A 12,391-nucleotide genomic window follows, 5' to 3' on the forward strand; every position below is an offset into this window, starting at 1 on the left:
GTTGTCATGATGGAGGCTGATTTATGGCACACTTTAAAACACACCTTCTCTCACTTTAGCTCACACCTGACTGATTGCACCAAACAAGTAGACATTTATCACACACTGTTACTAAGGTTTGACGCACTGCTTCCCGTATTGAATATACCTGCCTTTCGGATGGCTGGCACTTGGCAGAAGCATTCACCGTATTTTGTGATCACAATGGAAAGGCTCTGTGTCACACATCACTTCTGGTACGGCAATTTCTATCAAATAAAGCATTAGGGTGTGTCCTCATCCACCTTATTCACCGGGTCTGGCACAGCTTGACTTCCAGCTCTTCCACAAAGTCAAAATAACCATAAAAGGTAAATGTTTTCAATCGACTCAGGACATCAAGGCAGCCAGAACAGTGTAACTAAAGACACTCATGAAAGTGGACTTCCAGACCTGCTTCAGAAAATGGCAAGAAGGATGGAATAAGTGTGTTCGAAGTGAGGGGGGAGTATTTTGAATGGGATTAATGGCAATGTGTCTTTTACTGTAATAAATTTTTCTTATTTAAACATTCATCGTATCTTTTTAATCATACCTCGTCATTACATTTTTAAAGAGTTGCAAAGCAGAACAAAACAAAGACTATATGACAAGAGATCAATGTGCTTGCAAAGCCTAAACTATTTACTATCTGGCCCTTTACAGAAGACGTTTGCCACTCCCGATCTAAACTTATGTTGGAGGGCCTTTGGAGGTCATCGAAAATCCTTCTAGAAAATTAAATGATCACTGGTCACCCCGTTTCTCCGTAAGGTGCTGAGTGATGGAGGCCTCACTATTTGACTTAAGCTTTAAACAGAACCCTCTCTTCTTTCTTTCCACACTCATTTCAGTCTCAACCTTCCTGCCATTTCCCCCCAGCCCTTCTTGCTTCCTGTCTTTTGTGGAACTTTGAACGTGGGGAGCAGTGAGCTCAGACTGACGTCCGAATCCTGGCTCTGCCTACTACCGGAAAGCTCACGTAAACTCTCCGAGCCTCCCAAACCATCCAGAAAACGCAAGCAACAATTTGGGGATCGTAAGGATTAAGTGAGAGGGAGCGAAAAGTGCCTAGATCCTCAATGTTGCACGTGTCTGAAATCAATCACCTTATTGGAAGGCTGGGGGCCATCTCCCCAGCACAAACACAGCGATCACGCAATGCCGCGCTCTTGCCTACAAAGTTAGTCGCCTTAGGCTCGCGTCCTACTTCCACCACCTGTGGCCGTGGGTGAAATCACACTGATTCACGGGCTTCAGTTTCCTCGCGGATAAGACGAAGAGGATGAATGACCAGGGGAATGGGCAGGTCCCTTGTAGGTGAGAAAATTGTGGAAGCACTGATCTCCGAACAGGATGGAGGAATGTCTCCGGCCACACTCGAGGCCGGAGAGGTCACAGGACCGAGTCCCACTCGTGGTGGCAGGAATCAGGGGGAACCCGGGGGCCCGTTCTGAATCTCTCTAGCTGCCCACCTGACTCCTAGCAAAACCAGTGAAACAACACACACACACACACACACACACACAAGAAGACAGTTCGTTCACTTGCGGTTATAAACGACAGGTGACAGCGAAGCCGGAAGCCAGAGACACACGCCAGCCCGCGCTACTAACTCCTTAGGCACCGGAGACTCCCTCCGTAAAGCTTCCGTCGGCTCGGACCCCGCTCTCCTCGGGAGGGGAGGCAGCCGCGGGCAGCGGAGCAGCCGACGGGAAAGAAGTACGGGCCAGGCCGCGGGGGAAGGCCAGGCGGAAAGCCGAGCGCACGGCGCCTCACCTGCGTCCGCGTCCGCTCAGGCTGCGCGGCTGCGAGGTGAGGACCCCAGTGCCAAGCCTCGCCCGGACCCAGGGGCGGGGCCTGCCTGGGAAGGACCCCGCACGGCGCTCCCGGCTGCCGCGGGCGTCGCGGTCCTGAGGCTGCCCACCGGCCGCCTGACTGGAAAACCCGGCTCCGGGCCCCTCCTCGATGGGCCCCCTTCCTTCTAGCGGAGAAGGCGTCCTTTCTGCCCCGTTAGCCAGAAGCGAAGGGCAGCGTGCAGGGACCGGCAGCAGCTCAACATCGAGGTTTTAGTCAGGCAGTACGTTGGCCTCTTGTCTGGGGCCAGGCTGCGGGAAGAAAAGTCTTCGGGCGGACAGCCAGCACTTCAAGCGCTTTCCACTTTCGTCCTCTTCTGTTCAAGATGGTGGCCTCCCGGGCAATTGGCAGCCTCAGCCGCTTCACTGCCTCCAGGACGCTCCGATGCACAGGTGAGGCCGGGCTGAGGGCACCCCGGAGCCCCTGGCATTACTCCTGCGGAGACTGGGGCGACCTCGGACCCGCGTCTCCCACTCGCTGCCGCCTTCCTGTCCCCGCCCGGAGCCCCAGCCCGGGATCGGGGGGAGGGATGCTGTCCTGAGACCCGTGTCCTTGTGAAGGCACTGTCACTTCCTCTCTCACGACTCCCGAGTCCTGCAGCGATTTCAAGCTTCCCTAACTCCTAAGGTCTCTGAGTCCTGTCCACCGGCCTGGCAGTGTCCGCAGGTCTCCCCGTCTCACTTCTGGGCTCACGCCCCTCTTACTTTCCTTAATGATGGCCTTGGAGCTGTCCTGCTAGATTGGGAGTTCCAGGACCGGGACAGCACAGTCTGTCACATCTTACGGCCCCGCGGCAACTCGCCGGGAGCAGCGCTATCTTAAAAGCTTCTTGGATGAAAGGAACCTGGCTTGTAAATTACTGCCGCTGCCTGCTCCTTTCCCTCAAAGCCAGGTTTTACCCCATTTTGAAACAGGGGGCTCAACTCTTGCTGTTCCAATAATCCCAGTGCGAACACGTAGTGTGTTGAATTTCAAGGGGACTTTCTGCAACTTGCTACAAGAAACATTCTTAAAAATAAGCAAACGCGTGTATCTTAAGGAATAAGATGTTAGATAATTTTAAGAACTATTTCTAATCTTGTTCCCGACGATACCCGGTTACCTTGCATTAGCTGTATTATGTTTTAATCCTCAAACTGGCAGTGAAAGTGGGCGATTGTGGAAAAGGAAGTCTTTTCCTCCCATCTGAAATCTATAAGGTAAAATGTGACTTCACTGTTTTTATTGCATTTCGTACTTAATACCGGTTCCTTAATTAGAAACTTAATTGGCAATATATCCTGAACCACTGACTTTATGCTGAATTTAGGTAGGTAGCTGGAGTCTCTCTTTACTGCAGATTAATTTTGAACAATTGAATCTTTTTCTGCTTCCTTATTTCAACCAGTTTTTAGTTTCCATAGGACTGCTCTGTGTGTGTGTGTGTGTGTGTACCAATCCTATTACCAAAAAAAATTGAAATGTTGTAAAGATTGAGGAAAGGGATTAAGAAAAAAGAATCACCCATTCTCTTACTACTCACATGTTTGTTTTGTTTCCTGTTCTCTGCATTTATGCTTTAGCACTAGAAAAACATATATTTTTTGAACTTGCTCCTGCATTGGTTTTAAGGTACTTCTTATGGATTAGCAGCTGGCGTAATACTGAGTTGATAGTTAGGTCATGTGGTTTCTAGTCACTAACTATGTGACTTTGGACAGATACCTTAATTTAACTGGGATTTATTTTCCTCAGCTGTAAAATGAATGATTGAGACTATGACTTTACCTTGAAATGACAGAGCAATTAAGAGCATTACATTTGATGTCTGACTTCTGGATTTGAATCTGGTTCTGCCTTTTACCCTCTGGTGACCTTGAGCAATTAATTTCTGTGTGTGTTCTCATTTGTGAAATGGAGAATAATCCCACCTTGTGAGCTTTAAAGGAGTTATTTTAGGTGTAAAGCAGATTTTCATGGAGTAAGAGCTCAGTAAATGTTAGCTATTACTAACTCTTTCCTGCCCTGAAGAATTATGATTCTATATATCACAGAATTTCTACAAGTAATTTTTGCATTTTATCTGTGTAATTAAGTTATAAGCTTAGTTTTTCTATTTTATTGTATTGAAATATATACACATACAAATATATATATATATATATATATATATATATATATATATGTTGCATTGTGTTTTCACCAATAAGAAAATATAATTCATTATGGTTATTGCCCCTTCTAATAGCAATTTATAAATTTTGAAAAAAATGTCTAGAAAGTGAATTTAAAATTACCTGCACACCAGTATTGCCATTTATTTATGTATTTGTGTATTTATTCAATTTGAGTTGACATTCAATATTATATTAGTTTCGGTGTCAGGTGTACAGCATAGTGGTTAGACATTTATGAAGTGAACCAGGATTGCCATTTAGGCTCAACAGATTGACCCTTCATCCTGAAGTTTGGTGCTAAGGCATTGCCACACATGTAATGAGATTATGACATTTACTGGTAGCTGATTAAATTCTCTTGAAACTGAGTTGTAATTCTTGAAGTTTTCACCCATTCTTCCTCTGTGAGTGCTAAATTCTGAATATGACTGTCAAATGAAAATGAGGACCAAAATATCTTGTTTAATTTCCACTCCTACCCTAAATCTAAATTCCTAATTATCTAAGTGGTAAAATAATTTCACAGGAAATAGATTACAGGCAAATACTTTAGAAGATGGTGTATATTTAAATTTAACTCTCAGTTCCTTAATCCTATCCCTTGATCCTAGCATTTGAATAGTATTGAGAACTGTGGATTGTTATAACCAAACTATTAACATTTTCATATTTGAAGTTTGTGTCAGCAAAATCCAACTCTCTTCACAGCTGTATTATTAGGTCCTGTAATTATCTTCTTGAGTTAAATTATTAAAATGATTAAGAAGTGGGAGAAAGGTTTCTCTTTGTTTTGCTGGCACAGTAAATGTAGGTTAAAGTTCACCCAGCTGCTCCAGCCTGAGCTCTGCGTATTAGTTAGTAGAGAACAGTCACATTCCAAAAGCAAAGCTACCTTGTACTCCAACTTGATTTAATTGACTGTGGTTTGGAAGTTTTTCAGATATATTTTCACATGTACTGGTTTTTCTCTTTGCTTTTTGCTTTTTGTCTCAGTTGATGTAGAGCAGGTTTTGTGTATTTGCTATGGGTGTGTGCCAAAGGTAGGTTAGTGGGTGAAAGATTAAAATGGTTTAATCTCTAAGCTAATGAATACCAACCTGTTTTCAAACAAGTATTTTGTCTTTGAAATTGCAACATACTTATTTACATATTTATGTTTCTTTTGTTTGTTTGTTTGATTTTCTTTTTTTTCTTTTTGACCCTACACCCCCAGTTTTTAAGCCATTGTTTCTCAGTCTAGTTTTGTAGGGCACAGCTCCCTGGCCGATGCTGGTGTTATGAGCCTGGCACGTCCCCCCTCCCCCCCCAGGCAGTCGGTACGGGTCGGCAGCTCACGGCAGCCCATGCTGGCTGCCGGACGCTCAAGATGCCTGCCAGCCTCACGCGGCCACGGTAGCACATGTGCTGCAGCACACAGCATGTTTGGTTTTCTTAGTACCTATTTCCACCTTATCCCTCCCACCCTGCATTCCCAATCAGTCCATTCCCACTTGAACATTCTTGTCCCTGTTTTAGCTAGAATTGCCCATTCCCTGTCTTCCCTCCCACTGGACTTTATACTTTACAGGCAAATTGCTTTTTATGCCAGGCCTATTTTCACCTCTCACTTACCTCTGCTGAGTAGGATCTGGTTCCTCCCAGATATATCACCGGCTGCCATAGAATGTAAGCTCCACAAAGACAGAGATTTTTGTCTGTTCACTCCAAGTGCCTAGAATGTGTGGCATATGGTAGGCTACGGTAAATTGTGGTAAATTGTTTTTGTTGTTGAATGAATGTGAGGTGATGCTGAAAGAGATTACAGTTTAGTTGGCATAATACCTGCTACAGATGCTGCAATTAGAGAACAGAACATTAAATAATAAAGAGAAACATTTGGGCAGGACCGGAAAGATTGTTGTAGATGGAATCTAAAGGAAGAGTGATAAATACAGATGATACAGTTGGAAAAGCAAAGAAGGAAAGTATATCATTAGTGAATTATTTCACTAATGATATAGATGGCTGGCTTCTATCTTAATGTACTTTGGTGTAGCCTTTGACTTACAGTAACTTTTATAATCATTACATCACCTTCATTTCTATCTTTACAAGAACACTGAAATGCACTAAAAGACTTGTTCATGGTCATACAGCTACTAAATGATAAACCTGGTGGTTGCACCCAAGTCTTTTGATACTCGGTCCTTTGTCTTTGAACTAAGAGGGCTGACTTGGATTACTTAAAAAAGAAATGCAGGGGGCAGTCGGTTAGCTCAGTTGGTTAGAGTGCGGTGCTCTTAACGACAAGGTTGCTGGTTCGATCCCCACATGGGCCACTGTGAGCTGCGCCCTCCACAACTAGATTGAAACAACTACTTGACTTGGAGCTGATGGGTCCTGGAAAAACACACTTAAAAAATAAATAAATAAAAAGAAAAGAAAAAAGAAGAAGAAATGCAGACAGAACCAGACATCACCCCACTGTAGTTCTGGTGCCTTCTACACAGTTTTCTTTTTTTAAATAATATGTTGCTTTGCCTTTCAAACTAGTATAAAACTGCTATTTTCTGTACCTTCTCCTCCCCTCCCTTAAAGAACTACAGGTTAGAGAGAAAGATGGAGGAATAGCCTTGGCTACTATTCATGGCGCTCTCCTAATCCACTTCACAATCAGTGGGTTCTCCAAATCAGTGGTTCCTATGTGCCCATGTGTTGTCCACTTCAATTACCTTTTTAAAAAATACAGATTCTAAGGCCCAGCCCCCTTAAATTCTGATTTGGTGGTTTTGGGTTGTCTATCCTCCAGAAATTTATGAGTGTATTTGAGCCTCCCTAACTGATTGTAATGCCCACCATAGTTCTGGAATCACTTTTCAATACTCTTATGGGAAATCCAGTCCAGTTGGATATGTTGAATAGTCTCATGTGTAATAGTTTAGCCATGTGTTCCTCATTCCAAAAGGGTCCCTGCTACCTGGGCAAATATAGAACATCCTAACTTGGAAACTGGGTATGGTTCTGAGGTTTGTTTCTAAATCATGTAGAAAATACTTTTGGTAGAGCTGATGATTAAAATTGCATTTAGAATACGACCATGATATAAAATGACCAAAATGGTTTCATTTTATCGTCCACTGCCGTTGGTTATCACCGCAAGCTAAGGCAAAGGCTTAGACTCTTGTTTGACATGCCTCAAATTCTGAATCAGACGCAGCTAGGGGATTTAGGGAATGAGAGAGGAGGCAAAGAAAAATAAGCAGTCACAGGCTGGTGGAAAGGTTTACTCACTGAGAGGTTGCTAGGGATTTTAACTTTCTTTTTCTTTTTTTAAATAATAGCACTCCTACATTAAGCAGGCACTCCACACTCTCCTAAATTATGTTTGTGGATTCCAAGACCATATAAACCCTAATGTAGCCCAAATGCAGTATATTTTGATGAAAATTAGAAATAAAAAAGTTTCAATACTAGTAATAAGAATTAAATAATATTTGGGGAAAGTTAGTATAATTAGAGGAGATACATGAAGGAACCACTGGATATTATTTAAATATTATTTCTTTGTTATAGTTGCTATTACTTTAAAATTTATGCCTTTTCCTGGGTACAAGTATTTCACGTGTACTGCTATTACATTTGTCAATTATTAAGGGGTGATTTGTTTTCATTTTTAAAACCAAAGGAAGAGAAAACTTTTTTCTAAGATAATTGGACAAGATTTGGAAGATGTGGGTAGGGAAAAGAAGTAAGGAGTTAAAGAGCTGCATAGGAGATATAGTTTGAGGTGCAGTGAATATGAAAGACAAGGGAAGAAAGAGCAGGGTGTTTTTTAAAAAGATTGGAAGTTGTAGTTAAGGGATATTGACCATATGCTCACCTCCAGAAAAGCTTGGTGACTACCTAGAGCAGGGGTGTCCAAACTGCGGCCCGCTGGCCAACTGCGGCCCGCAATCCATTTTTAATTGGCCTGCAGCAAATTCCAAAAATATATTTAGTTTACTTAAATAAACCAGGTGAGGCAATACAGACTTCACCTCGAGTGAGTGGCGCGGCTGTTTGTGTATTTTACCGCATATGGCCCTTGGTAAAAAACGTTGAAAAAAGTTTGGACATCCCTGACCTAGAGCAAGGTGTTTGGCTGAGAGCAGGGCAAAGGTGAGCCTTTAGCGCTAGGAAAAAGATAGAGTAATGCCCACAATAAAGCTGAAATTCTTGCCTAGACTTCCCTAATGTTCCTTACCTTCTATCCAGAATCCAGATTGAATGACCCTCTGCCGGGACTTCTCTTGTGATGGCTTGTGCTCAAAAGATGATATCATTATGCTGGAGAGCGTCACATAGTGAAGGGGTTGGGAAAGAGGAAGGAGAATAGCTGGTCTTTGTTATCCTCAGGGTAAGAGTATTCTTGGTGGAGTGTAATACAAATTTTTTCAGTTAGAAATGCTTAAAATAGTAAAGTGTGACATAGACTGACCTTTAGAATAGTCACCAGTGCCCCTTGATTTTACTTTTGGTAACACTGGAAACTCCATCTCACCATAAAAATGCAAGAGGATATGGCTGGAGAATGTGGTTGAGATATGTTTGGAATACATTTGGAACTGATTTTATGGATTGCTTTGTTATTTCTTAGTGTATACATTTCCTATTGCTACCATAACAAATTTCCACAAACTCAGTGTCTGAAACCATACAAATTTATTCTCTTATGGTTATGGATGTGAGAAATGAGTCTCATTGGGCTAAAATCAAAAGTGTTGGCAGGATGTGTTCTTTCTGGATGCTCTAAGAGAGAATCCATTTTCTTGCCTTTTCTAGCTTCTAGAAGCTGCCTGCATTTCTCAACTTCTTCAAAGCCAGCAAAATGGGACAAGTCTTTCTCATGCTACCATCTCCCTGGTTCTCTTTCTCTCTCTCTCTCTCTCTTCCCCTTTTTGATTACATTGGGCCCAACTGGATAACCCAGGATGATCTCCCTATATTAAGGACAGTGAATTAACGACCTTAAATTCCATTTGCAACCTTAATTCCTCTTTGCCATAGAACCTAACATATTCACAGTTTCTGTGGATGTGGACATCTTTGAGGGGCCATTCTTCGACCTACCACATTTAGTATCCCAATAATCATGTGAGCTGACACTTGAAACAAAAAAGATACGGTAGTGGTCACAATAATGGCCTAGAACACATTGTTCTAATTTTTGTTGTTGTTATAAATTCTAGCTTTGTCATATATAACAGGCACTATAGAAATTGTTTTGTAAAAGAATTAATTTTGAAATACCTTTTTCTTACAGGTTATATTTGTCGCAACTTTACAGGATCTTCTGCTTTGCGGAGTAAGTTTAATTTTTTGTTGACAAGCTTACATTGCTTTTTAGATTTATTTAGCAATAAACATGTTTACAAATAAATTTTCTTTCTCTTTTTAGCCAGAACCCATGTCAACTATAGAGTCAAAGGAGATGTGGCAGTTGTTCGAATTAACTCACCCAATTCAAAGGTACCTACTTTAACTTGCGGCAGTTTATTTCTACGATACACTGCATGGATTACTATGCATCCATGAATCCAGTCCTGAATGGGAAAGAAAGAAATCCACCGTAACCTTATCCTATGTGTCATACGGGCCGGCCTGCGGGGGTCTCTGCTCCCGCTCCCCACATAAGAACGCAGGATAGGGTGAGGCCCAAAAGGAACACTCACGGAGCCATAGGTAGGGGAGTCACACCACTATAGTCTCACTGGAGGCTGGATTCACACGATGTGCGACTTGCTGTCCGCTTTGCTGCCAACTGACCGACTGACGACTCTCCTGGACTCCACTCCCCAGCACAGCCGCGGCAGTCATATTAGTGGCCAATGGCTCAAGGGTTACCGCTGACGGCCAACTAGCCACAGCCGACAGCCATCTACTACCCGAGCCAGCACCTTTCCACGTGAGGCCGAGAGCCTGGAAACTGCTCTCTGGGGCTCCGTCCCCACACTATGAACTACGGTTTTGATAGTTAAATTAGTGAGTTTGACAAATTGCTCAAGGAGTGCAGTTTTCTGGAGCACAGGTCTTTGTTTAAGAATTCCTTCTAGGTGACCTTAGGGGTCAGATTAACACCAAGGATTAATAAAACTAACCTTCTGTTACAGCATAGAATTTAGATAAGAGGTGACTTTCTAAGTAAGAACCAGAGTACAAGTTTTGTTTATAAGAATCAAAACTCACCTAACCTATGCTAACTATGAGGTTATTGAATCTGGTTTCTTCATTACCTGCCTAACATAAGTCATTATTCATAAATTAGCTGGGTTAAGTGTGGTTGTTAAGCTTCCAGAGGGATCTGAATAAGTAGGTGCAGTTCACGTTGGAGGTCAAATCCTGTTCAGAGTGGAGCTTCATTTGTTTTTGACACCTTCAACAAAGCATCCAGGCTTTTGCCAAGAACAGCTTTATTTCTGGAGCTCGTGATTTTTTGCCTATCTAAAATTGGTGTAAAGATTTTATATTTCAGAAATCTGGTTACCAGAAGTCTAGATGAATAGGACGACTTAGGTAGAAGCAATTAACAACTATCATAAATTTGGGAAAATAAGAGACAGCCCCCCCCCCCAGAGTAAACCTTGGTACCCACTGACCAATGATTCTAACTTAAGATACTTTTTCAGAATTTTCTAAGTTGAACATTTTTCCTGAACACAAAAGTAACACATGCCTGTGGTAGGAAATTTTAAAACTATAAAGAAAAAAAATAATCATTCATACTCCAAACCCAAAGATAACTACTTTTAACATTTAATCCAGTATTTATGAAATTAAGATCATACTATATGTCTAATTTTGATCCCTTTTTCCCCGTAATGTTATACAAATTGTTTTACATGCCAGTAAATGTTTGTAGACTTATTTATAGCCTGCATATGATTCAAACTCTTAGGAATATGACCCCGGGTTCCTCTTTGGAGTAGGCCTATTTATAAAGGGAGGGATGCTTATAGTTGGCCAAAGCTGCCTGAATAGAGAGCTACTGGGTATTTGATTTTTCTATTCCCTGCCTTTCTTTCTTGCTTCCAACTTTATTTCTTCTGATAATCACATTTCCTACAATCAAATAGCATCTATCTGATGGTGATTTGCACATCTGGTACTTCAGATTTAAACTCTTAGATTTATGTATTTCCCTTTGGCAGGTAAATACACTGAACAAAGAACTGCAATCAGAGTTTGTAGAAGTAATGAATGAAATCTGGGCAAGCGATCAAATCAGAAGTGCTGTCCTTATCTCATCAAAGCCAGGCTGCTTTATTGCAGGTGCTGATATCAAGTAAGTATTACCAGTAGGAATGCCAATTGGTACAGCCACTTTGGAGAGCAATTTGGCAGCATTTAGTAAAATTGAAAATGCATGTATCATAAAATCTAGTGATGCCTCTTCTAGGTACATATGCTAGAGAAATCCCACTCTTTGTACAAGGATGTTCAGTCCTGTGTAGTTTAAAATAATGAAGAATTTGAAACAAGTTAAATGTTAGTCATTAGGGGAATGGATGAGTAAAACGTGGAACATTCACATGATAAAATACTACAAAACAGTTGGAAGGAATTAACTAGATCCACAACATAATGTTAGCGCTCCAAAACATTTAAGTTAAGGGGAAAAAAAGGCAAGTTGCAGAATGTTTTATACAGTATATAGTTTTTATATAAAGGTTTTTAAACCATACATGAAATACTTCTTTATATTATTTATGGATACAAATATGTGGTTGGTCTGGAAGGATACACTACAAACATGAAAATGGTTGTTTCATGGCAAATGAAGTGGCTGGTAGGTTGAGGTTGTCAAAGGGAACTTGACTGATGCAGCTAATATTTTCTTTCTTTTGTTAAATGCTAGAATGTATGTGTATAAAACTTGTTTACAATTCTTTAAAGCTCATATAAGGAAAAATACATTAGTTTTAGTTTAATGGGCTAAAATCTTAACAATTGTTAATTCTGTCAAAATATGAGTATTTGTTATTCCTTGTACTCTAGGCAATGATAGCCAGTATTAATGGCTTAATGATTTGTATTTAAGATGTTTGTATATTTTTAAACCTTGCTGTACATTGTGTACCCTTTTTTGTTGCTGTAATTAGGAATTTGTGTTCTGTTTCATGTTTAATTTTTAGAAAAAGCAAAATTTTCTGTATCAAGTGCTTTGTCTCCTAGCTGAGTTATTTGAGCCTAGTGAGATACTGATGTACCAGGCAGGAAAATACTTGTAGCTTCCATGAAGCTAGCTGAGCAAGTCCCAGCATATAAAATGACAGAAAACTAGCTGTCTTTTTTAATCATTAGGGGATCTATTTAGGTTTTAGATCCCTCTAAACAACTTGAAA

General features: G+C 41.2%; 2 protein-coding genes across 7 annotated transcripts in view; one reads left to right on the forward strand and one right to left on the reverse strand.

The window, feature by feature from the left end:
- The window catches only part of HADHB (hydroxyacyl-CoA dehydrogenase trifunctional multienzyme complex subunit beta), a 28,573-nt gene extending 26,637 nt beyond the window's left edge, over positions 1 to 1,936 (reverse strand). Inside the window, exon 1 of one of the 6 annotated variants that reach the window (XM_081068641.1) lies at positions 1,798 to 1,936. The gene's annotated coding sequence lies outside the window, so the exon portion shown is untranslated. Of the gene's footprint in view, positions 1 to 148 lie in introns of all 6 variants that reach the window. The other 5 variants (XM_081068644.1, XM_081068650.1, XM_081068647.1 and 2 more) reach the window with 5 other exon arrangements.
- Positions 1,875 to 12,391, forward strand: part of HADHA (hydroxyacyl-CoA dehydrogenase trifunctional multienzyme complex subunit alpha) — a 38,399-nt gene continuing 27,882 nt past the window's right edge. Inside the window, exons 1-4 of the mRNA XM_081068640.1 lie at positions 1,875 to 2,267; positions 9,313 to 9,354; positions 9,448 to 9,518; positions 11,198 to 11,331. Of these exons, the coding sequence (XP_080924766.1) occupies positions 2,201 to 2,267; positions 9,313 to 9,354; positions 9,448 to 9,518; positions 11,198 to 11,331 (314 nt within the window). The 5' untranslated portion in view covers positions 1,875 to 2,200. The remainder of the gene's footprint in view (positions 2,268 to 9,312; positions 9,355 to 9,447; positions 9,519 to 11,197; positions 11,332 to 12,391) is intronic.

Source organism: Rhinolophus hipposideros (genome assembly GCF_964194185.1).
Source record: "Rhinolophus hipposideros genome assembly, chromosome: 12".
Classification (NCBI taxonomy): domain Eukaryota; kingdom Metazoa; phylum Chordata; class Mammalia; order Chiroptera; family Rhinolophidae; genus Rhinolophus; species Rhinolophus hipposideros.